General features: G+C 38.9%; 1 protein-coding gene across 1 annotated transcript; it reads left to right on the top strand.

Moving 5' to 3' along the window:
- Positions 1 to 374: 374 nt before the first annotated feature.
- LOC114379495 (protein CUP-SHAPED COTYLEDON 2-like) lies at positions 375 to 3114 on the top strand. Its single transcript, XM_028338173.1, has 3 exons — positions 375 to 681; positions 850 to 1133; positions 2226 to 3114. Exons 1-3 carry the CDS (start codon positions 480 to 482, stop codon positions 2838 to 2840), a joined length of 1101 nt encoding a protein of 366 aa, XP_028193974.1. The 5' UTR covers positions 375 to 479; the 3' UTR covers positions 2841 to 3114.
- The last annotated feature ends 24173 nt before the right edge of the window (positions 3115 to 27287 follow it).

Raw genomic sequence — 27287 nt, 5'->3', positions numbered from 1 at the left:
AACAAAAGATAAATATGTTTGATATTATATATATATATTGCATAATTTTATCAAATAAAGGAAATATTAAATAAAATTGTAACGAAGGAATTTAATTAGAATTATTTGAGAAGAAAAAAAGAAACATGTTTCTAGCCATATCATACATGCCTTGTCATTACAATTTCACCTTTTTCCCCTGCCACTCGATTCATCAAATCCCCATGAAACTCTTGTAAAAAAAGAAAAAAGATAAAAAAAACAAAAACTGCACACCCCACGAAGCAAAAAAAAAAACCTCTCTATCTCTCTCTCTTTCTCTTTTTTTCTCCTTTGTTACTTATCATTTCCTATATAATGAAGAGCCATCATGTGTTTGAATCCAACATTCCCATTCTAATCAATTTCCTTCTTTGAAAAAGATCGCAACCTTTTCTCTCTTTCTCTGTGTCTTTGCCTTATCCTCTTCTTGTCCTTGTGCTCTTCTTCTGCATGCTCCAATGGATAGCTACTACCATCAACACCACAACCCTCACTTTGACAACAACAATGAACCACATTTACCTCCTGGCTTCAGATTCCACCCCACAGATGAAGAACTCATCACATACTACCTCCTCAAGAAGGTTCTAGATAGCTCCTTCACTGGCCGAGCCATAGTTGAAGTCGACCTCAACAAGTGCGAGCCATGGGAACTTCCTGGTAACTAATTACAACAACAAAACCAAAACCCTCATCGACTAATTTTAAGACTAAAACAATGTATATATATGTAGAAAATAACTCTCACTTAGTAAAATAATCATCATGGGGTTGAGAATTAGGCCAAAACTTTGTAATTTCTAACTTTGTTATCGTTTCATGTGGCAGAGAAAGCAAAGATGGGTGAGAAGGAATGGTACTTCTATAGCCTTCGTGACCGAAAGTACCCAACTGGGTTACGCACAAATAGAGCCACTGAAGCTGGTTATTGGAAAGCCACTGGAAAAGACAGAGAGATTTACAGCTCCAAAACTTGCTCACTCGTTGGCATGAAGAAAACCTTGGTTTTCTATAGAGGAAGGGCTCCAAAGGGTGAAAAGAGCAACTGGGTCATGCACGAGTATCGCTTAGAAGGCAAATTCGCTTACCACTATCTCTCTAGGAGCTCCAAGGTAACCAAAACTAACTGAATCATTCTAGGCCTCATTTATTATTTTCATGGTTTATTTTCTCATCCTTTTGTTTTGGAATTTCATGATTAGACTTTATAGAGTTTCATAATTTTGCTCAAAAGCTATGCTACTACCACTTAGCCAAAGGTTATTACCCTTCAGTGCAGAGGCACGTTCCTTAGCATGTACAAGCTGCACTGCATGGGGAATATAAATTAACTACTATCAAAATGATGAAAACAAGGTATAATCATCAAAAGGGCACAGCAACTAAGCCACTGTATCATCATCATTTGTGAACTTTTTTTTTCCCTCAGCTACAAAGCATAAGATCCTGAATCCTGCTCCTTGATCTCCTTTTTAAAACATTCTGCTACACTCTAAACACTTACTGGTTTATTTATTATTAGTGAAAGGTTAGAATCACACCTTTTAACAAATTCATTTACACTTTTCTGAATATATATTTTTTAATTATGTACTACTAATATTTTATTACAAATCTTGTTAGTATTACTACTTATTTGTAGATACACTTTTATTATTCTATTAAAATTCATCAGAAATTATAAAAGAAACTATTTAACAAGTTTTATTCATGATCAGTGTGTTGAAACTTGACACTCATTTTTTATTTTTAGTTTACACATTTAAAAACTACTACTGTTGTAGTCTTAATCCATTTGTTTTTCAATCTGTTTTAATTCTTGAAATTTTGGAACATGGACTTAAGGTTTTAAATATTATCGCGATCGTCGTGCTGTTCCATTTATTAATATCGTAACAAATCACAGACAAATATGATTGGTACAATTCTAATTACGATCGCAAATAGTTAAAAAAAACTTTGATTTTACAGTCTAAATCATCACGGTTGCAAACTGATATTTAAAACTTGCAGACTAAAATAAATTATAAAAGTGTATGCACGTACAAGAATTCAACCAAATAATTTTTAGACGTAAGAACTAGAATGTAACATTGTGCTGAAAGCAAATGAGTAACTAAACTTTCTTTTTATTATTAATTGTTATGAAAAGTGGTGCATTTTTAGTGGTTAATTAATTTGTGTATTTTTTTGTAATGTTGAAGGAAGAGTGGGTGATCTCACGTGTGTTTCAGAAGAACACCACCGGCGGTGGCTCCACCGTGTCATCCGCCTCCGCCGCCACCACCGGTGGTAGTTCTAAGAAAACAAGAATGACCACATCAAACAATAGCAGCAACATGAGCCTCTGCCCCGAACCGGGTTCACCCTCTTCCATATACCTTCCGCCGCTTCTAGAATCTTCTCCTTACGCCGCGGCTGCGGCAACATTCAACGACCGCGAAAGATGCTCCTTCGACAGCGCCGCCAACAACAACCAAAGGGAGCACGTGTCCTGTTTCTCCACCATCTCCGGCGCCGCCTTCGACCACCTCGTTCCGTCGCCGGAGCCTCCGCTCGACCCTTCCGCTCGCTTTCATCGTAACAACAACAACAACGTCGGTGTCGGAATCTCCACCTTCCCGTGCCTCAGATCCTTGCACGACAACCTTAACCTTCCCTTCTTTTTCTCTCCAACGGGCCACATCAGCAGTGCTGAAGTGGCATCATTTGGTGCCGTTGGCAACTGGACGGCGGCACCGGAAGAGCACAGGATGGCTGACAGTGGCTCCGGCATGACGATTGTACCGTCCGAGTTGGATTGCATGTGGGACTATTGAATTTTTTGCGTTGACGAACTATGATTGTTACTTTATTATTAGGCTTCGAATACTGTAATCTATGCTTTTTATTAATTATTATTGGGATTGAACTTTGCAAGGGTTGTTGATTGTGATTGTTAGCGTGGATTTGGTATTCTGGTTGGATTGTACTGATATTTTATTTAAGTTAAGAATGTACAACTAGGGTGTATTGATTTAATATGACTGTGGGTTAGTTAAATTGCGTGTATTGAACTTTTTGAATTTTAATGCGTGAATACATATATTATTGCGTGAGGTTTTGGCTATATGGTTTGCCGTTTACCATTTTACCTCTTCTATATTAGGTTTGTCCAATATATTTAGTCTGAAACTAAGTTTGTTTTCATTAAAAGCAATACTAAAACTGTTTTTTTTACAAACTCAATTTATAAAATAAAATAGAATAACTTACACTGATGTTTTATTTTTTTAGGTTTTGACAAATTTTTCTATATAATTTTTCTTTAATTGTTTCATAAATATTACATTAATACTTCTTAATTGTTTGAAAACAAGACATCATGTATGTATAAAGGAAGATAATAAAGCATAAATTTAGTTTACCTTAAAATACTCTACCAAAAAAAAAGTGTACTTTAAAATCTATTCAAACTTAAATTTACAAATTTTAATTCAAAGATATCCTTTGTCAGCCTGGATTTGATGGCAACTAAGCAAATTTGCAGAAGGACTTGGGTTGTTGAAAATATTTGGGTGGTGCCGGGGAGAAAGGGTTCTCTGAATTATTTGAGTTGCTTTTAATGGGACAAAGCCGCGTTTCTATTGTGGTTTTGATATTAAATAGACTCTTTGTATATATTAGCTTCGTGTATCTCTGTTTGAGGACATGCACCTTTCACACTTGTGGATCGGTCTTGCACAAATTTGTGTTATTATTTTATGTACGAATCTCACATCAAATTCTTTGTATCATTTTCGTCCGTGTTTGGAAGGAATTTAATAACATGGACCGAGAGTATTCTCTCCACGTTTAACTTCAAAAAAAAAAAAAAAAAAACTCAGAAGCTACTTGTAACAACTTTCATTGAACGTAGATCCCTTTGGATAGAACGCCCAAGCAAACATTTCTTCAATCTAATTTTGTTAGGAGTTATATTTAGTATTAAAAAACATTCACACTTGATCAAATTTGATAAAAAAATTAATATTTATATAAGAAACTTATCTAAGTTTTGACTTTTAATATAGACATATTTCATTTGAAGGATGATATTGATTTTCTTGGTGTGCCTTTTTCCTGATTATATATTTTTATGTAAGATAAGTTTATAAATGTAAACTTAAGAATCAATTCCTTAAAATTTGACAGAAACGTTATAAAGTCAAAACAATCTAATTTATATTCTAATGACTTTTTTTAATCAGAAACTATATTCTTATCCGAACTTTTTATTATTGAGGTAAACACAAAAATCGATAGCTAGGCTATATATACGTTAAGCAGAGACAATCCTAGAAGTATCCTATGACTTTGGCTATGTTGTCTTTCCATGTATGCCAACAGCTCCATAATGTGTGATGATGAACCGACACTGGATATTGTTTTCATGAAACATGATTCACATTCCCCGGATAAGACCTGATCGAGAGCATGGGGTGTTAACACAGTGAATATCATAATATGGAGGTGCAATATCAATTAGCTAAATGATAGAAGTACACCTTCACTTTCCAAAACACAGTGGAAATGAGACGAAATAGAAGTGAATAGACTTATTTTCCTATCAATTATCATGACGTAGAAATTTCACCTTCTCTAAAAAGTTGAAGGTTTTGTTTCTTTTATGGGGACCAAATATAAAATGTTTATCTTTAGGTGTTTTTTCACATTTAGAATAGAAATTCTATTTTGATAATTTTTTTATAGATCATCCTTATTTTTTTCCTAGAGATAATTTTCTCCAACTAATATAATTATTTTGGTTACAAGATTTTTCTTTTGAATATTTAATGAAATTACATAAAATTTGAATTCGATCAACAACATGATTAAACTTGTTTTAAACATGTTTAAATTACCGTAACATCCAACTGAATTTAATTACTTGAACTCAGTTCATCACTCGGATAGCTTTTACGTTTGTAAATTGAAATCCAGGAAATTTCCGTTCAACTTGTTTTAAACATGTTTCCAAACTCACACTTAGTAGTAAAACACAGACTAAGTTGAAAAATTTCATTATAATTAGGGAATATATATATATATATATATATATATATATATATATATATATATATTGTCAAATTTGATTATTATTATTTGTGACATTTAATGGGCAGTTGAAGAAGGTATATGGCACAGAGGGGATGGTCAGGGGAAGACCTGATTTTGGTTCATTTTCACGTGGGGGTCTGAGTCTAGGTTTAGACTTGGAGAGTGAGTACCATGGCTAAGCTACACCCGTCCTACTTGTGGAAGGGACAAATTTAATGCTCTTCCTGTTAGCTTTGCTACCTTTTTCTTCGCCTCGTTGAACTTTGCTACAGGTACTGCTGGGACCCATATAAAGCCAAACAGTATTTTTGCACCCTAATTAGAAGCCATATTCGCCATTCAAACTTCAAAGTTTACCACTCCCTCTCCCCCCGGGACCAAATTGTCCTATTGTGAAGATTGCAACAGCTAAATAATTGCAGTGGTAGTGATGCAGGTGATACCACCCCATAGCACTAAAGTACAAACTTGCAGAAAATGCCACATCAGAAAAAATGGGTGCTTGGCATTGGCCTGGTGATAAAATCAACAACCAATGTTTGGAAGACGGGATACATGCCATTGCCAATGCAGGTCCACACAATTCTGGTTAAGAATTTGGTACAATTTTTTTTTTTTTTTTTATGGGCGAGTTCAAGTGTACTCTTGATGAAGCCAATTATCTGGCTTGGTAGGCAATCCTCCCAAAAGATCTCTTAACGCCTAAGAATTAATTAAGTAATTACAAATGAGTAAAACTGCTTATAATCTTCTAAGTAAACATTTGATGGAAGTCTCAACATATGATTAGCGTCCTCTACATAATATATAGTAGAAGCGTTTTCTCATTGTATCACATTTCACAACTTAAAATTTACAACGTGACTAAATTCCTCAAAGGATAAACAAAGGTTTACATTATTATATATAATTCATATTATTTTCTTATCAATTAATTAAAAGATACCAATATAAATCTATATGTTAGTAATAAAACAACGACCGACTGTTCCACCTGTCAGCGCTATCCGTTTCTTTCAATTTTTTATTTTTTCCGGACACGTGTTAGCTTCCTCACTCTTCCATCAGCTCACGCACAAGGTTCCCGCTGCTTCTTCGTTCCACCCTTTTCCATTTCCAAATTTCAAAAAATTTCAAATTCAAATTCAAAAACGCAGACTACGGTTCGGTTAGGTTCCAGGCTATGCCAATTCTATAGTCTAATATGATTGGTTCACATCGTTGAGCTATTGTGGCAGAGGGAGGCTATGAAACATTGTGCAATATTGTGAGTAGCTTCTGATATCACTTCATTTATGGATTCCATTTTTTGCATAAATCGCAAGCTTTCGATTTCACCTCATTTCTGGATTCCAGTTGGATAAACCGCAAGCTTTTGATTTTACCTCACTTCCACTTGTGTTGGTTAAAGAAGCTCACTTCAGTTGGTAAGGTTCTTTCTCATTTCTGCATTTCAGTTGCACATGTTCCACAACCTAACCAAAATCCTGCATTTTCATTCTCCGGTGTGCAGAGGTTGTCCACTTGTGTTGCTCAAAGAAACTGAGTTCACTTGCACTATTAGAAAATACACTTTCAACATCGATTATTTAGAACATTCTACATCGGTTCTAAAACTGATGTTGAAAGTGCCGATGTTGAATGTATCAATGTTAACATCGGTTTTGGAGAACCGATGTTAACATATATATAACAACATCGGTTCTCTAAATACCCGATGTTAATGTACAAGAGTTGACATCGGTTATCTACAGATAACTGATGTTAAAATACAAACGCTGACATCGGTTATACACAAATAACCGATGTTAATATACAAACATTAACATCGGTTTTTGTAAATAACCGATGTTGTTTATGATATTAACATCGGTTTTTGTTAATAACCGATGTTGTTTTCAAGTATTTTTTTTATATATATACTTTCTGTTTTTACAATAAACCCAAAATTATACCTGTCAAATGCAATTTCAGGCCCAATTCACAACAAATAAACATTTTATTATGCTTTCAAGCAGTTTTAATGATAATAAACATAAAATAATTGATTTATCATAAAGAACAATCATCAAATGAATTCAATGTTCATGTTACATAGAAAATGTAAAAAATGTTAAACCAAAGTAAACTAAAGCTAAAGATAATATCCCCAAATCCTAGGCCTGATCTCTAACTGGGAGATAAAACTGTGCCCACTGGATCCGCAATGCTTTTAATCTCTCTGGCTCTAATGATCTAGGATCGTTAAAATAAGGCATGATGAAATAAATCATAATAAGTTAATAATGTAATACAAATTATAAATAAATCGATTTTGTTTGAAATAAACTTACCGCTTCCCAATTATTCCTAAAAGTTCCTAAAATGATGGTGGACATCCAGTGCATCACATAGTAGCTGCACTCTCCAAAATAATCCTGAGACTGGGACTGGGACTCTCCAACACGCAATGCAACAACTCAAAGTCAAAACTCAAAACATATCACTTGGGGAAAATTTGAGAATTCAAATGACCTAAGCCTTCGAGTTCGAGTACTTAATGAATATTAGGTATCAAACTAAAAGAGTATTTAAAAAAGTCAGAAACTAAAACAATTATTAATACTTACTATCTCAAGGACTAATATGAGGATCTACTGATAGGTGTTATCTTCAAGCATAAATAAGAGTATAAGTGACAATAGGTTAACCAGTGAACATGGTCAACCCAACGTAAACCAAAATTTCTGTTCTGCCAAATGCTCCAAACAGCTGCAAACCAAACAATATACCAGATCTATGCTTTTTTCCTAGAGCAATTAATCAAGCCCTTGAATTGGAGAAAATGACTTGTGGTATTCACATGCTTACGTGCCTCCATACCCCATGTTCTCCATAAATATGCAGAGTTTTCACATTCTAAGAATAAAATGACTTGTTTAGATGTTATTCCTTCTGGTTCGAGTAATAATAACCATGACAATTCTCTCCATGTTTTCTTTGATATTGATTTTCTTTTTTGCAGAAAACAAAGAGGGGAGCAAGCAACAATTTGAAGGTTGTACATTCAGTAACTAAAGAATTCAAAATAGCTAGTAATAAGAGGGATTTGATTTTGGGATTTTCTGAGCACCAAGAGCGGCTACGCAAGAAGCTTGCACTTGAGGAGGGAAGGATATTTGCAGCTAATGAATAACTTTCTTAACTATTTGTCCTTCAGATTTTACTGTTTCTTTTTGCTAATATGTAAATATAAATAGTATAAGGCTATGGCTTATGGACATGGTCTTTTTTACCCCTAACAATCTTAGAAGTAAATATAGACCATGTTTTTATGCCATAGCCTTATACTATCTATATTTACATATTAGCAAAAAGAAACAGTAAAATCTGAAGGACAAATAATTAAGAAAGTTGTTCATTAGCTGCAAATATCCTTCCCTCCTCAAGTGCAAGCTTCTTGCGTAGCCTCTCTTGGTGCTAAGAAAATCCCAAAAACAAATCCCTCTTATTACTAGCTATTTTGAATTCTTTAGTTCCTGAATGTACAACCTTCAAATTGTTGCTCATTCCCCTCTTTGTTTTTTGCAAAAAATAAAATAAAAAAAAGTACCTCAGCAAAAGATAATTTATATTATAATTAAGGGTCAGTACTAGATGTATTGAAGTGTACAACATATAGCATAGGCAGTGAGAAACATTGCCCAAATAAGACTGAATACAATGACAGGATATGTCAGCCCCCCCTAATAAAATTCCTACCTCAAATTAGACAACCAGTGATTAAAGTGGGTATTAAAATTCTTCTCCATACACCTTAGCCAAGACCAAGTATGGAATAATGTCTCGTCCATGACTTTTTCGGGAATGAAGAGTTGGTTATTGAAGACCATGCTGTTTCTGTGCTTCCAAATGGTCATAGATAGTGTTCTGTATCTGTGGTACTTTTGTGTCTTGTATCTGTTATTTTCAGTACCTCTGGTACTGTTCTGTTTATTAATAATATACATATTTTTGCCTTCCAAAAAAAAAGTAGCATGGTAATAGGCAACTTAATTGAAAATCTCATAATTATATTTTACTTACATTAAAAGCTAAGGAGGGCTGAATGGTCTGATGAGAAAAGCTAAGGAGGAGAATATGTACAAGGCATATCAAGTGGGATCCAATAAAGTGGAAATCAGTCTTTTACAGTTTGCAGATGATACTATCTTTTTGGGGGAAGCGGACATGGAGAATGTCAAAACAATTAAGGTTGTCCTAAGGTCCTTTGAACTTGCATCTGGCCTTAAAATTAATTTTGCCAAGAGCACTTTTGGAGCTTTTGGTCAAGGAGAAGGGGTTGTAAAAAGAAAATAGCCCAACAAGATGGCTTGGCTGATGAAAGTAATGCTGTACCACAAAGACAAAACGAAGATAGTACTGACAAGCAATGTGAGCTTATTTACCAAATGGGCCTCACCCATCAGGGGGATATCAAGCAGATCAAGGGATTAATGGAAGGCATGGAAAAGAGAGATAATGTGCTGGTAGCTGAGATGGGAGAAAACATTTTTAACCATGATAATACTCTCATATAATTGCAGAGGTCTGGGCAGGGGAGTGAAATGGGCTGCCATTAGAAAGCTTAATTTAAAGTACAAAGTGGATCTGGTATGCCTGCAGGAAACAAAGAAGGAGAATTTCACCAAGAACATTTGTCAAAACATATGGGGTGATTCCACTGTCTCCTGGGAAAGTGTTCCTTCAGTCCACATAGCTGGAGGCCTACTTTGCATGTGGAACAACTCACATTTCGAGGTGAATAGGAGGGTTAAAGGCAGAAGTTTCCTAATGATTGTAGGGACATGGATTAAGGAAAATTTGAAGCTGTTCATTGTCAATGTATATGCTCCATGCGATCTTGCTGGGAAGAGAGAATTGTGGGAGGAGCTGAGGCAGCTAAAAGAATCTAATCCTGAGGGCTGATGGTGCTTCCTTGGGGATTTCAATAGCATTAGAAGTCGGGATGAAAGAATAGGTTCATCTCAAAGGAGTGTGGGCACATTTGACAGTTCTGGTTTCAATGATTGGATATCAGACATGGAAATTCAGGAGATTAAAAGCTTTGGTAGCAGATTTACTTGGTGTAGGTCAAATGGATCTGTGAGGAGTAGGCTCGATAAATGCTTGGTTTCAGAGCAGTGGCTAGTGAAATGGCTTAACTCTTCTCAGCAAGTTCTCCACAGAGATTATTCTGACCACTGTCCAATTATTTTGCAAACAAATTTGGTGGATTGGGGCCCTAAGCCATTTAGGGTGATGGACTGTTGGCTTAATAATAAACAGTACCAAAACATGGTTAAAGAAGTGTGGTGTGGAGACCAGCAACTTGGATGGGGTGGTATTGTGCTAAAAAACAAATTGAGGAACCTGAAATCCAGAATTAAACAATGGAGTATACAGAATGGGGATGTCAATAATAACAAAATTTTGCAACTGAAACAAAAGCTGCATGAAGTTGATTTAATTGTCCAGGATAGAACCCTGTCGGAGGATGAAGTTAAGTCCATGAGGTCCATTCAGCAGGATCTGTGGGAGGCTTCATTTGCATATGAATCACTCTTGAGGCAGAAATCAAGGATTAAATGGCTTAAAGAAGGTGACAGTAATACAACATTCTTTCATAAATCCATAAACTTCAGAAGACACTATAATGCGATTCAAGGCATCTTCATTGATGATGTTTGGGTTCAGCAACCTAAAGTGGTTAAGGAAGAAGCTGTTAAATTTTTTGCTAGTAGATTCACTGAGGAAAGCTTAAACAGACCTACCTTGGATGGGGTTCAATTCAAGAGGATTACTCACACGCAAAGGGAGGAGATGATTACCCCTTTTACAGATCATGAACTTATGGAAGCTGTGTGGAGTTGTGGAGGAGATAAATGTCCTGGGTCGGATGGATTCAACTTTAATTTCATAAAGGAGTTTTTGGGGGTCTTAAAACCAGAATTCAGGAGATTCGTGGATGAATTTCATGTTAATGGAAGCTTCCCTAAGGGCAGTAATGCATCCTTTCTGGCCTTAATACCTAAATCACACCACCCCCAGTCGTTTAATGACTATAGACCCATCTCCCTCATTGGCTGTATGTACAAAGTAATAGCCAAATTATTGGCAAACAGACTTAGCAAAGTGATGGCTGACCTTATTGATTAAAGGCAATCGGCTTTCATAAAGGATAGACACATCCTTCATGGAGCTTTGATTCTCAATGAGGTAGTAGAGGAAGCTAAAAGGTGTAAGAAGCCAACACTGGTTCTCAAAGTGGACTTTGAAAAGGCCTATGACTCGGTTTCATGGTCATTTCTGGAGTATATGCTGGATAGGATGGGTTTTTGCCTTAAATGGAGAAATTGGATCAATGCTTGTATGCAATCAGCCACTGTATCAATCTTAATAAATGGCAGCCCTACAAAGGAATTTGCCCCCACTAGAGGATTGAGACAAGGGGATCCTTTAGCCCTTATCCTTTTCAATATTGTAGCAGAAGGCTTGACTGGTATGATGAGGGTGGCAACAAACAAAGATTTTGAAATTCTGATACTGAGGACAGATGTCGTACAGGATGTCACGACATCGCGCTTCAGAACATGCAGATTGTATATGACAGTATGAACAGATTGAACAAGTAAATAACACAAGAGAATTGTTAACCCAGTTCGGTGCAACGTCACCTACATCTGGGGGCTACCAAGCCATGGAGGAAATCCACTAAAATAGTATTAGTTCGAAGATCTAACAGCCACTGTATACAACCTTCTCACCTAACCACTACCCATGCAACTTCTACCTAAGAGCCACTCTTAGATATGAGAACCCCTCTCACTCCCTCTCAATCACTCACCCGTGTTTACAAACAAATCAAAGACACACCAGAGATTGCTCTCTGAACAATAAAGATCAACTCTACACACTCAGGTCCAACACTTGATGTTAGGGTAGCATCAAGGTGGCTCACAAAACACTCAAGTCACAAAACTCACAAAATAACTCTTCAATCTCTGACTTGATTAAAAACCCGTGCAGCCTTCATGTTTATATAGCAGTGTACGTATCTGGGCTGCAACAACTTGCGCTGGATAAGCTCTATCATTCTCCTGAAAAATCTGCACTTAAAGATCTAAAAGATAAAGTTTTATCTTTTAGTTTTTATCTTCAATCTCTAATCCCTGAACGAAACTATTCAAGTTTGTAATTCAATCTTTAATTATCTTTTAATTCGTTCCTAAAGATAGAGCTCCTAATCTGTTGCTGACTGCACATTAATCTGTTAAAGATATAACAGATTTATGTGTCCAGTATTTTCGGGCAGGATGTCCTGGACATTGTATCCGACATCGTGGATCCTGCAGCTTCAATTCTTCATTTGACATTTTATCTTGCCTTGTGCATTGTGCAGCCCAATCTGATTCCTTGACATAATGTTAGACATCATGTGCAGCAACTCCAGCTTTCCTTCATTGTCTAAGTGCTTATGTTTTAACAAAATTTTAGCCAATCTTTTAAAACTAAGTAAAGCTAAGCACTAACAATCTCCCCCTTTGGCAAATTTTGTCTAAAACATACTTAGACACTTCCTGAGCAGGTACGAGCAGTCATGCAAGTGGGATCAGCAACTTCCATTATCAGAGTAATCAAGCACAGCAGTATCTGTAGTGGTGACAGCAAAATTCTGCAAGTTGCAAATCTACAAGTCTTTTCCAGGATGTCAAGACATCTCACGTGACATCAGCTTTCTGCTCCCCCTGTCTCCATGCTCTTACTGCTGTGAAGTGAATATTCTGCTAGGCAGCAGTTCATTGCAGCATCTTCTATCAGCTACTAGTTTCAGTAGCTTACATCAATCATCATCAGCAGCAGCAGTATAAATACTACTCCCCCTCAAAATCATAGATCATGCATAGTATCCTACTATTCCCCCTTTTTAGACAGAATTTGGCAAGAGTAGAATGCATGAAATTAATGTGCAAATATTACAGACCAATAACAATCAATTGTTCAAAGGGACATGCCCCAATAGCTAGTAAGAGTAAAAAGCAAAAAAAAATAAAGGTCTGATGGTCATGGGGTGGCATCAGAATCATCATCATCTGATTTTGTATCCTCTGCTGCATCTTCTTCTTCCTCAGCTGCTTCTCCATCATCAACGCCATTGTCTGAGAGTCTTTTGATCAGGCGTTCCAGCTCCATTTTCTTCTCTGTGTTGGCTTTGATGGTTGCCTCCAGCACCTTGCATGTGTCCTTGAGTTCAGCAATCAAATCATCCTTGGACACAGCACCTGAAGCAGCAGCTTTCCCTGATGTCGAGACAATGTCTGGGACATGTGTCCCCTCAAACAGTTTGTAATGCAGGGATAGAGGAGATTCTCTCTTCTTCACAGAGTCAATGTTGTTTAAAATATTGGGATGTTGACTCAACATAATGCCACACAATACAGTTGGGAAGGCAATGGGTAATTTGACAGCAAAAGATTCTGAATGCTTAATAGTTTGATCAAAAATATAGTTTCCAAAATTAAATTTGGACTTGGTTCCAACAGCATACAGAAATTTACCCAAACCTGTGGCAACAGTGGAAGTATGATTGGTGGGTACCCAGTTGGCAGTGCCAATTGTTAGTGCTTAGCTTTACTAAGCTTTAAAAGATTGGCTAAAATTTTGTTAAAACATAAGCACTTAGACAATGAAGGAAAGCTGGAGTTGCTGCACATGATGTCCAACGTTATGTCAAGGAGTAAGATCGGGCTGCACAATGCACAAGGCAAGATAAAATGTCAAATGAAGAATTGAAGCTGCAGGATCCACGATGTCGGATACAATGTCCAGGACATCCTGCCCGAAAATACTGGAGTTGCTGCACAATGCATAAGTCAAGATAAAATGTCAAATGAAGAATTGAAGCTGCAGGATCCACGATGTCGGACACGATGTCCTGACATCCGGCCCGAAGATACTGGACACATAAATCTGTTATATCTTTAACAGATTAATGTGCAGTTAGCAACAGATTTGGCGATCTATCTTTAGGAACGAATTAAAAGATAATTAAAGTTCGAATTACAAACTTGAATAGTTCGTTCAGGAATTAGAGATTAAAGATAAAAACTAAAAGATCAAACTGTATCTTTTAGATCTTTAAGTGCAGATTTTCAGGAAAATGATAGATCTCATCCAGCACAAGTAGTTGCAGCCCAGATACGCACACTGCTATATAAACATGAAGGCTGCACGAGTTTTCTACCAAGTCCGGGATTGAAGAGTTATTTTGTGAGTTTTGGGACTTGAGTGTTTTGTGAGCCACCTTGATGTCACCCTAACATCAAGTGTTGGACCTGAGTGTGTAGAGTTGATCTCTATAGTGTGTGGAGTTGATCTCTATTGTTCAGAGAGCAATCTCTGGTGTGTCTTTGATTTATTTGTAAACACGGGAGTGTGATTGAGAGGGAGTGAGAGGGGTTCTCATATCTAAGAGTGGCTCTTAGGTAGAGGTTGCACGGGTAGTGGTTAGGGGAGAAGGTTGTAAACAGTGGCTGTTAGATCTTCGAACTAACACTATTTTAGTGGATTTCCTCCCTGGCTTGGTAGCCCCCAGATGTAGGTGAGGTTGCACCGAACTGGGTTAACAATTCTCTTGTGTTATTTACTTGTTTAATCTGTTCATACAGTCAAATATAATCTCCATGTTCTGAAGCGAGATGTCGTGACATCCGGTACGACATCTGGCATTGGTATCAGAATTTCAATTGGTATCAGAGCAGGCACTCGAAATCACTGAGTGAGATCTAGGGAGATAAATTCTGATGAACATGGAGAAAGAAGGAGGACCAGTGAACAGACCACCAATTCTGGATGGAACCAACTATGAATACTGGAAAGCAAGGATGGTGGCCTTCCTCAAATCACTGGATAGCAGAACCTGGAAAGCTGTCATCAAAGGCTGGGAACATCCAAAGATGCTGGACACAGAAGGAAAGCCCACTAATGAATTGAAGCCAGAAGAAGACTGGACAAAAGAAGAAGACGAATTGGCACTTGGAAACTCCAAAGCCTTGAATGCTCTATTCAATGGAGTTGACAAGAATATCTTCAGACTGATCAACACATGCACAGTGGCCAAGGATGCATGGGAGATCCTGAAAACCACTCATGAAGGAACCTCCAAAGTGAAGATGTCCAGATTGCAACTATTGGCTACAAAATTCGAAAATCTGAAGATGAAGGAGGAAGAATGTATTCATGACTTCCACATGAACATTCTTGAAATTGCCAATGCTTGCACTGCCTTGGGAGAAAGGATGACAGATGAAAAGCTGGTGAGAAAGATCCTCAGATCCTTGCCTAAGAGATTTGACATGAAAGTCACTGCCATAGAGGAGGCCCAAGACATTTGCAACATGAGAGTAGATGAACTCATTGGTTCCCTTCAAACCTTTGAGCTAGGACTCTCGGATAGGACTGAAAAGAAGAGCAAGAATCTGGCTTTCGTATCCAATGATGAAGGAGAAGAAGATGAGTATGACCTGGATACTGATGAAGGGCTGACTAACGCAGTTGTGCTCCTTGGAAAACAGTTCAACAAAGTGCTGAACAGAATGGACAGGAGGCAGAAACCACATGTCCGGAACATCCCTTTCGACATCAGGAAAGGTAGTGAATACCAGAAAAGGTCAGATGAAAAGCCCAGTCACAGCAAAGGAATTCAATGCCGTGGGTGTGAAGGCTTTGGACACATCAAAGCTGAATGTCCCACTCATCTCAAGAAGCAGAGGAAAAGACTTTCTGTATGTCGGTCTGATGATACAGAGAGTGAACAAGAAAGTGATTCTGACAGAGATGTGAATGCACTCACTGGGAGATTTGAATCTGCTGAAGATTCAAGCGATACAGATAGTGAAATCACTTTTGATGAGCTTGCTATATCCTATAGAGAACTATGCATCAAAAGTGAGAAGATTCTTCAGCAAGAAGCACAACTGAAGAAGGTCGTTGCAAATCTGGAGGCTGAGAAGGAGGCACATGAAGAGGAGATCTCTGAGCTTAAAGGAGAAGTTGGTTTTCTGAACTCTAAACTGGAAAACATGACAAAATCAATAAAGATGCTGAATAAAGGCTCAGATATGCTTGATGAGGTGCTACAGCTTGGGAAGAATGTTGGAAACCAGAGAGGACTTGGGTTTAATCGTAAATCTGCTGGCAGAATAACCATGACAGAATTTGTTCCTGCCAAAAACAACACTGGAGCCACGATGTCACGACATCGGTCTCGACATCATGGAACGCAGCAGAAAAAGAGCAAAAGAAAGAAGTGGAGGTGTCACTACTGTGGCAAGTATGGTCACATAAAGCCCTTTTGCTATCATTTACATGGCCATCCACATCATGGAACTCAAGGTAGCAGCAGCGGAAGGAAGATGATGTGGGTTCCAAAACACAAGACTGTTAGTCTTGTTGTTCATACTTCACTTAGAGCATCAGCTAAGGAAGATTGGTACCTAGATAGCGGCTGTTCCAGACACATGACAGGAGTCAAAGAATTCCTGGTGAACATTGAACCTTGCTCCACTAGCTATGTGACATTTGGAGATGGCTCTAAAGGAAAGATCACTGGAATGGGAAAGCTAGTCCATGATGGACTTCCTAGTCTGGACAAAGTACTGCTGGTGAAGGGACTGACTGCAAACTTGATCAGCATCAGTCAGCTGTGTGATGAAGGATTCAATGTAAACTTCACAAAGTCAGAATGCTTGGTGACAAATGAGAAGAGTGAAGTTCTAATGAAGGGCAGCAGATCAAAGGACAACTGTTACCTATGGACACCTCAAGAAACCAGTTACTCCTCCACATGTCTATTCTCCAAAGAAGATGAAGTCAAAATATGGCATCAAAGATTTGGACATCTGCACTTAAGAGGCATGAAGAAAATCATTGACAAAGGTGTTGTTAGAGGCATTCCCAATCTGAAAATAGAAGAAGGCAGAATCTGTGGTGAATGTCAGATTGGAAAGCAAGTCAAGATGTCCCACCAGAAGCTTCAACATCAGACCACTTCCAGGGTGCTGGAACTACTTCACATGGACTTGATGGGGCCTATGCAAGTTGAAAGCCTTGGAGGAAAGAGGTATGCCTATGTTGTTGTGGATGATTTCTCCAGATTTACCTGGGTCAACTTTATCAGAGAGAAATCAGACACCTTTGAAGTATTCAAAGAGTTGAGTCTAAGACTTCAAAGAGAAAAAGACTGTGTCATCAAGAGAATTAGGAGTGATCATGGCAGAGAGTTTGAAAACAGCAAGTTTACTGAATTCTGCACATCTGAAGGCATCACTCATGAATTCTCTGCAGCCATTACACCACAACAAAATGGCATAGTTGAAAGGAAAAACAGGACTTTGCAAGAAGCTGCTAGGGTCATGCTTCATGCCAAAGAACTTCCCTATAATCTCTGGGCTGAAGCCATGAACACAGCATGCTACATCCACAACAGAGTCACACTTAGAAAAGGGACACCAACCACACTGTATGAAATCTGGAAAGGGAGGAAACCAACTGTCAAGCACTTCCACATCTTTGGAAGTCCATGTTACATTTTGGCAGATAGAGAGCAAAGGAGAAAGATGGATCCCAAGAGTGATGCAGGGATATTCCTGGGATACTCTACAAACAGCAGAGCATATAGAGTATTCAATTCCAGAACCAGAACTGTGATGGAATCCATCAATGTGGTTGTTGATGATCTAACTCCAGCAAGAAAGAAGGATGTCGAAGAAGATGTCAGAACATCAGGAGACAATGTAGCAGATACAGCTAAAAGTGCAGAAAATGCAGAAAACTCTGATTCTACTACAGATGAACCAAACGTCAATCAACCTGACAAGAGACCCTCCATTAGAATCCAGAAGATGCACCCCAAGGAGCTAATTATAGGAGATCCAAACAGAGGGGTCACCACAAGATCAAGGGAGATTGAGATTGTCTCCAATTCATGTTTTGTCTCCAAAATTGAGCCCAAGAATGTGAAAGAGGCACTGACTGATGAGTTCTGGATCAATGCTATGCAAGAAGAATTGGAGCAATTCAAAAGGAATGAAGTTTGGGAACTAGTTCCTAGACCCGAGGGAACTAATGTGATTGGCACCAAGTGGATCTTCAAGAACAAAACCAATGAAGAAGGTGTTATAACCAGAAACAAGGCCAGACTTGTTGCTCAAGGCTACACTCAGATTGAAGGTGTAGACTTTGATGAAACTTTCGCTCCTGTTGCTAGACTTGAGTCCATCAGATTGTTACTTGGTGTAGCTTGCATCCTCAAATTCAAGCTGTACCAGATGGATGTGAAGAGCGCGTTTCTGAATGGATACCTGAATGAAGAAGCCTATGTGGAGCAGCCAAAGGGATTTGTAGATCCAACTCATCCGATCATGTATACAGGCTCAAGAAGGCTCTCTATGGATTGAAGCAAGCTCCAAGAGCTTGGTATGAAAGGCTAACAGAGTTCCTTACTCAGCAAGGGTATAGGAAGGGAGGAATTGACAAGACTCTCTTTGTCAAACAAGATGCTGAAAACTTGATGATAGCACAGATATATGTTGATGACATTGTGTTTGGAGGGATGTCGAATGAGATGCTTTGACATTTTGTCCAACAGATGCAATCTGAATTTGAGATGAGTCTTGTTGGAGAGCTGACTTATTTTCTGGGACTCCAAGTGAAGCAGATGGAAGACACCATATTCCTCTCACAAAGCAAGTATGCAAAGAACATTGTCAAGAAGTTTGGGATGGAAAATGCCAGCCATAAAAGAACACCTGCACCTACTCACTTGAAGCTGTCAAAGGATGAAGCTGGCACCAGTGTTGATCAAAGTCTGTACAGAAGCATGATTGGGAGCTTACTATATTTAACAGCTAGCAGACCTGACATCACCTATGCAGTAGGTGTTTGTGCAAGATATCAAGCCAACCCAAGATAAGTCACTTGAATCAAGTAAAGAGAATTCTGAAATATGTAAATGGCACCAGTGACTATGGGATTATGTACTGTCATTGTTCAGATTCAATGCTGGTTGGGTATTGTGATGCTGATTGGGCTGGAAGTGCAGATGACAGAAAAAGCACTTCTGGTGGATGTTTCTATTTGGGAAACAATCTTATTTCATGGTTCAGCAAGAAGCAGAACTGTGTGTCCCTATCTACTGCAGAAGCAGAGTATATTGCAGCAGACAGCAGCTGTTCACAACTAGTTTGGATGAAGCAGATGCTCAAGGAGTACAATGTCGAACAAGATGTCATGACATTGTACTGTGACAACTTGAGTGCTATTAATATTTCTAAAAATCCTGTTCAACACAGCAGAACCAAGCACATTGACATTAGACATCACTATATTAGAGAGCTTGTTGATGATAAAGTTATCACATTGGAGCATGTTGACACTGAGGAACAAATAGCAGATATTTTCACAAAGGCATTGGATGAAAATCAGTTTGAAAAACTGAGGGGCAAGCTGGGCATTTGTCTGCTAGAGGAGTTATAGCAGTTACTTTCCAGGCACCTTTTTCCCTGATTTCTTGGCTCTCTTGATGTCGGGAACATCTAGTTCGACATCATCATCAGAATCAGATGAGGAAATTTCTTTCCTCTTCTTGGAAGGGATTGCAACTTTGCTCCATCTGGATGTGGTAGGAGTGATTGGTGTGCTCTTGTTCTGAACAATGACAGCATCACAATATCCAACCAGCATTGAATCTGAACAATGACAGTACATAATCCCATAGTCACTGGTGCCATTTACATATTTCAGAATTCTCTTTACTTGATTCAAGTGACTTATCTTGGGATTGGCTTGATATCTTGCACAAACACCTACTGCAAAGGTGATGTCAGGTCTGCTTGCTGTTAAATATAGTAAGCTCCCAATCATGCTTCTGTACAGACTTTGATCAACACTGGTGCCAGCTTCATCCTTTGACAGCTTCAAGTGAGTAGGTGCAGGTGTTCTTTTATGGCTGGCATTTTCCATCCCAAACTTCTTGACAATGTTCTTTGCATACTTGCTTTGTGAGAGGAATATGGAGTCTTCCATCTGCTTCACTTGGAGTCCCAGAAAATAAGTCAGCTCTCCAACAAGACTCATCTCAAATTCAGATTGCATCTGTTGGACAAAATGTCGAAGCATCTCATTCGACATCCCTCCAAACACAATGTCATCAACATATATCTGTGCTATCATCAAGTTTTCAGCATCTTGTTTGACAAAGAGAGTCTTGTCAATTCCTCCCTTCCTATACCCTTGCTGAGTAAGGAACTCTGTTAGCCTTTCATACCAAGCTCTTGGAGCTTGCTTCAATCCATAGAGAGCCTTCTTGAGCCTGTATACATGATCTGGATGAGTTGGATCTACAAATCCCTTTGGCTGCTCCACATAGACTTCTTCATTCAGGTATCCATTCAGAAACGCGCTCTTCACATCCATCTGGTACAGCTTGAATTTGAGGATGCAAGCTACACCAAGTAACAATCTGATGGACTCAAGTCTAGCAACAGGGGCGAAAGTTTCATCAAAGTATACACCTTCAATCTGAGTGTAGCCTTGAGCAACAAGTCTGGCCTTGTTTCTGGTTATAACACCTTCTTCATTGGTTTTGTTCTTGAAGATCCACTTGGTGCCAATCACATTAGTTCCCTCGGGTCTAGGAACTAGCTCCCAAACTTCATTCCTTTTGAATTGCTCCAATTCTTCTTGCATAGCATTGATCCAGAACTCATCAGTCAGTGCCTCTTTCACATTCTTGGGCTCATTTTGGAGACAAAGCATGAATTGGAGACAATCTCAATCTCCCTTGATCTTGTAGTGACTCCTCTGTTTGGATCTCCTATAATCAGCTCCTTGGGGTGCATCTTCTGGATTCTAATGGAGGGACTCTTGTCAGGTTGATTGATGTTTGGTTCATCTGTAGCAGAATCAGAGTTTTCTGCATTTTCTGCACTTTTAGCTGTATCTGCTACATTGTCTCCCGATGTTCTGACATCTTCTTCGACATCCTTCTTTCTTGCTGGAGTTAGATCATCAACAACCACATTGATGGATTCCATCACAGTTCTGGTTCTGGAATTGAATACTCTATATGCTCTGCTGTTTGTAGAGTATCCCAAGAATATTCCTGCATCACTCTTGGGATCCATCTTTCTCCTTTGCTCTCTATCTGCCAAAATGTAACATGGACTTCCAAAGATGTGGAAGTGCTTGACAGTTGGCTTCCTCCCTTTCCAGATTTCATACAGTGTGGTTGGAGTCCCTCTTCTAAGTGTGACTCTGTTGTGGATATAGCATGCTGTGTTCATGGCTTCAGCCCAGAGATTATAGGGAAGTTCTTTGGCATGAAGCATGACCCTAGCAGCTTCTTGCAAAGTCCTGTTTTTCCTTTCAACTATGCCATTTTGTTGTGGTGTGATGGCTGCAGAGAACTCATGAGTGATGCCTTCAGATGTGCAGAATTCAGTAAACTTGCTGTTTTCAAACTCTCTGCCATGGTCACTCCTAATTCTCTTGATGACACAGTCTTTTTCTCTTTGAAGTCTTAGACTCAACTCTTTGAATACTTCAAAGGTGTCTGATTTCTCTCTGATAAAGTTGACCCAGGTAAATCTGGAGAAATCATCCACAACAACATAGGCATACCTCTTTCCTCCAAGGCTTTCAACTTGCATAGGCCCCATCAAGTCCATGTGAAGTAGTTCCAGCACCCTGGAAGTGGTCTGATGTTGAAGCTTCTGGTGGGACATCTTGACTTGCTTTCCAATCTGACATTCACCACAGATTCTGCCTTCTTCTATTTTCAGATTGGGAATGCCTCTAACAGCACCTTTGTCAATGATTTTCTTCATGCCTCTTAAGTGCAGATGTCCAAATCTTTGATGCCATATTTTGACTTCATCTTCTTTGGAGGATAGACATGTGGAGGAGTAACTGGTTTCTTGAGGTGTCCATAGGTAACAGTTGTCCTTTGATCTGCTGCCCTTCATTAGAACTTCACTCTTCTCATTTGTCACCAAGCATTCTGACTTTGTGAAGTTTACATTGAATCCTTCATCACACAACTGACTGATGCTGATCAAGTTTGCAGTCAGTCCCTTCACCAGCAGTACTTTGTTCAGACTAGGAAGTCCATCATGGACTAGCTTTCCCATTCCAGTGATCTTTCCTTTAGAGCCATCTCCAAATGTCACATAGCTAGTGGAGCAAGGTTCAATGTTCACCAGGAATTCTTTAACTCCTGTCATGTGTCTGGAACAGCCGCTATCTAGGTACCAATCTTCCTTAGCTGATGCTCTAAGTGAAGTATGAACAACAAGACTAACAATCTTGTGTTTTGGAACCCACATCATCTTCCTTCCGCTGCTGCTCCTTTGAGTTCCATGATGTGGATGGCCATGTAGATGATAGCAAAAGGGCTTTATGGGACCATACTTGCCACAGTAGTGACACCTCCACTTCTTTCTTTTGCTCTTTTTCTGCTGCGTTCCATGATGTCGAGACCAATGTTGTGACATCGTGGCTCCAGTGCTGTTTTTGGCAGGAACAAATTCTGTCATGGTTGTTCTGCCAGCAGATTTATGATTAAATCCAAGTCCTCTCTGGTTTCCAACATTCTTCCCAAGCTGTAGCACCTCATCAAGCATATCTGAGCCTTTATTCAGCATCTTTATTGATTTTGTCATGTTTTCCAGTTTAGAGTTCAGAAAACCAATTTCTCCTTTAAGCTCAGAGATCTCCTCTTCATGTGCCTCCTTCTCAGCCTCCAGATTTGCAATGACTTCTTCAGTTGAGCTTCTTGCTGAAGAATCTTCTCACTTTTGATGCATAGTTCTCTATAGGATATAGCAAGCTCATCAAAAGTGATTTCAATATCATATCACTTGAATCTTCATCAGATTCAAATCTCCCAGTGAGTGCATTCACATCTCTGTCAGAATCACTTTCTTGTTCACTCTCTGTATCATCAGACCAACATACAGAAAGTCCTTTCCTCTGCTTCTTGAGATGGGTGGGACATTCAGCTTTGATGTGTCCATAGCCTTCACACCCATGGCATTGAATTCCTTTGCTGTGACTGGGCTTTTCATCTGACTTTTCTGGTATTCACTACCTTTCCTGATGTCGAAAGGGATGTTCCGGACATGTGGTTTCTGCCTCCTGTCCATTCTTTTCAGCACTTTGTTGAATTGTTTTCCAAGGAGCACAACTGCGTTAGTCAGACCTTCATCAGTATCCAGGTCATACTCATCTTCTTCTCCTTCATCATTGGACACGAACGCCAGGTTCTTGCTCTTCTTTTCAGTCCTATCCGAGAGTCCTAGCTCAAAGGTTTGAAGGGAACCAATGAGTTCATCTACTCTCATGTTGCAAATGTCTTGGGCCTCCTCTATTGCAGTGACTTTCATGTCAAATCTCTTAGGCAAAGATCTGAGGATCTTTCTCACCAGCTTTTCATCTGTCATCCTTTCTCCCAAGGCAGTGCAAGCATTGGCAATTTCAAGAATGTTCATGTGGAAGTCATGAATCATTCTTCCTCCTTCATCTTCAGATTTTGAATTTTGTAGCCAATAGTTGCAATCTGGACATCTTCACTTTGGAGGTTCCTTCATGAGTGGTTTTCAGGATCTCCCATGCATCCTTGGCAACTGTGCATGTGTTGATCAATCTGAAGATATTCTTGTCAACTCCATTGAATAGAGCATTCAAGGCTTTGGAGTTTCCAAGTGCCAATTCGTCTTCTTCTTTTGTCCAGTCTTCTTCTGGCTTCAATTCATCAGTGGGCTTTCCTTCTGTCCAGCATCTTGGGATGTTCCCAGCCTTTGATGACAGCTTTCCAGGTTCTGCTATCCAGTGATTTGAGGAAGGCCACCATCCTTGCTTTCCAGTATTCATAGTTGGTTCCATCCAGAATTGGTGGTCTGTTCACTGGTCCTCCTTCTTTCTCCATGTTCATCAGAATTTATCTCCCTAGATCTCACTCAGTGATTTAGAGTGCCTGCTCTGATACCAATTGAAATTCTGATACTGAGGACAGATGTCGTACAGGATGTCACGACATCGCGCTTCAGAACATGCAGATTGTATATGACAGTATGAACAGATTAACAAGTAAATAACACAAGAGAATTGTTAACCCAGTTCGGTGCAACGTCACCTACATCTGGGGGCTACCAAGCCAGGGAGGAAATCCACTAAAATAGTGTTAGTTCGAAGATCTAACAGCCACTGTTACAACCTTCTCACCTAACCACTACCCATGCAACTTCTACCTAAGAGCCACTCTTAGATATGAGAACCCCTCTCACTCCCTCTCAATCACTCACCCGTGTTTACAAACAAATCAAAGACACACCAGAGATTGCTCTCTGAACAATAGAGATCAACTCTACACACTCAGGTCCAACACTTGATGTTAGGGTACATCAAGGTGGCTCACAAAACACTCAAGTCCAAAACTCACAAAATAACTCTTCAATCTCGACTTGGTAAAAACTCGTGCAGCCTTCATGTTTATATAGCAGTGTGCGTATCTGGGCTGCAACAACTTGCGCTGGATAAGATCTATCATTCTCCTGAAAAATCTGCACTTAAAGATCTAAAAGATAAAGTTTGATCTTTTAGTTTTTATCTTCAATCTCTAATCCCTGAACGAAACTATTCAAGTTTGTAATTCAATCTTTAATTATCTTTTAATTCGTTCCTAAAGATAGAGCTCCTAATCTGTTGCTGACTGCACATTAATCTGTTAAAGATATAACAGATTTATGTGTCCAGTATTTTCGGGCAGGATGTCCTGGACATTGTATCCGACATCGTGGATCCTGCAGCTTCAATTCTTCATTTGACATTTTATCTTGCCTTGTGCATTGTGCAGCCCAATCTGATTCCTTGACATAATGTTAGACATCATGTGCAGCAACTCCAGCTTTCCTTCATTGTCTAAGTGCTTATGTTTTAACAAAATTTTAGCCAATCTTTTAAAACTAAGTAAAGCTAAGCACTAACAGATTTGTTCAGAAGCTACTTGGTTGGGAAGTAGAAAGAGCTTGTAAATATTCTAAAATATGCAGATGATACAGTGTTTGTGGGTGAAGTTTCATGGGACAACATAATTGTGTTGAAGGCAATGCTTAGGGGTTTTGAAATGGCATCTGGATTGAAGATTAATTTCTCAAAGAGCTATGTGGGGATATTTGGAGATGAAAGCAGTTGGGTTCATGGTGCAGCTCAGTTTTTGAATTGTAGGCATATGGTGACCCCCTTATACTATTTGGGGATCCCTATTGGGGCTAAACCATCTAGCTGTATGGTGTGGGAACCACTGATAAAAAAATATGAAGCCAAATTATCTAAATGGAACCAGAAAACTCTATCAATGGTAGGGAAGGCTACTTTGATTAATTCAGTTTTAACAACATTACCCATATATCTTCTGTCTTTTTTTAAAATCCCACGAAGAGTAGCTCTAAAATTGGTATCCTTGCAAAGAAATTTTCTGTGGGGAGGGTGTCAAGAGCTCAACAAAATAGCTTGGGTGAAGTGGGATGTCATTTGCCTTCCCAAGGAGGTTGGGGGCCTGGGGATCAAGGATATTGCCAAATTTAATGCAGCCTTGTTGGGAAGATGGGTGTGGGCCTTATCCTCTAACCAGAATTAGTTATGGGTCAGAATTTTAAATTCCAAATATGGTGGTTGGTCAGATCTCACAACTGGCAGAGATAAAGTTTAGCATTCCCAATGGTGGAGGGACCTTCGAAAACTATCTCAGCAGCCTCAATTCAGCTATATCCATCAACATATGGTTTGGAAGGTAGGGGGTGGAGACAAAGTCAAATTCTGGGCAGATAAATGGTTGGGGGCTGATTCTAACCTGCAACAACAATTTAATCAGCTGTTCTTGATTAGTGGACAACAGAACAATACTATTTCCAACATGGGAAGATTCTCTCAGGGTCAATGGAGTTGGGATCTAAAATGGAGAAGAAATTTATTTGACTATGAACAGGATATAGCAATGGCTTTCATGGAAACAATTAATAATATTCAGATTCAGCCTCATCTGCAGGACACTATGCTGTGGAAAGCTGATTCTTCGAGTGTATACTCCACTAAATCAGCTTATAGACTGCTACTAACTACTAACAATCAGCTTCCAGAGGCCAACATCTACAAGACAATATGGAATCTGTACATCCCCCAAGGGCTGTGGTTTTCTCTTGGAGACTTATCAAAGACAGATTACCCACTAGATACAACCTACTTAGAAGAAATGTAATCATTCTGGATCAGGTGTGTCCACTGTGTGGTTATTACCAAGAGGAAGATGGCCACTTGTTCTTTAATTGTAAATTGACCAGCGGACTATGGTGGGAATCTCTGAGGTGGAGTAGGATAGTTGGTCCACTTGCAGCTAAGCCAGCCGCTCATTTTGCCCAATTCTGTGATGGTTTTGGAGGTGGGAAGAATCATAAAAGATGGTGTCGATGGTGGATTGCATTATCAAGCTCAATATGGCAGCATAGGAATCTCTTGATATTCCAAGGCCACCGGTTTGATCCAGCCAAAGTGATGGAAGACGCTTTACTCCTAACATGGTCATGGGCAAAGACCAGAGATAAAAAGTTCTGTACTTCATTCAACCACTGGTCTTCCAATCTTGGGGACTATTTTGGTTAATTTGGGTTACTCAGATCTAGATATGTGGTGGGGTCATAGCTTGGTTTTTATTTATGCTGGTAGTTGTTATCAGGTGCCTTGCACTTATGTATAAGTCACCAGCAGTACCTCTGGTGCTGCTGTTTCTATGATTAATAAAATATACTATATTTGTTGCCTTCCAAAAAAAAAAAAGATCATGATTTATAGACAATAAAAAACTGCTAAGATTAACAGTTTATCATGGCTGAAAATGCCTAACTCTTGGTGAACGTGACCCTAAGCAGCCAAATAAATATGCCCTAATAAATGCCTAGGATAAATCCAGTTTTATATTAAATTCAAATGTTCAAAAACATAAACTAATAGAACAAAGGCTTCACAAAAGGAATGTACCTACAAAGATAACAACACCATCAACAGACACCTAGCTTTTCTTTTATTCCAATTACCTATCAACAGACTAATAGGAAAGA

Source organism: Glycine soja, chromosome 12 (genome assembly GCF_004193775.1).
Source record: "Glycine soja cultivar W05 chromosome 12, ASM419377v2, whole genome shotgun sequence".
In the NCBI taxonomy this organism is placed as follows: Eukaryota; Viridiplantae; Streptophyta; class Magnoliopsida; order Fabales; family Fabaceae; genus Glycine; species Glycine soja.
Note: the sequence above shows the minus strand (reverse complement) of the source record. Positions and strands in the feature narration are given on the sequence as shown.

What these genes read in the sequence shown, in the direction of transcription:
- LOC114379495 (XM_028338173.1), top strand. Translation starts at nt 480, where the DNA reads ATGGATAGCTACTACCATCAACACCACAACCCTCACTTTGACAACAAC. An exon ending in CGAGCCATGGGAACTTCCTG is followed by an intron (nt 682 to 849) that starts GTAACTAATTAC and finishes TTCATGTGGCAG; the next exon opens with AGAAAGCAAAGATGGGTGAG. An exon ending in ATCTCTCTAGGAGCTCCAAG is followed by an intron (nt 1,134 to 2,225) that starts GTAACCAAAACT and finishes GTAATGTTGAAG; the next exon opens with GAAGAGTGGGTGATCTCACG.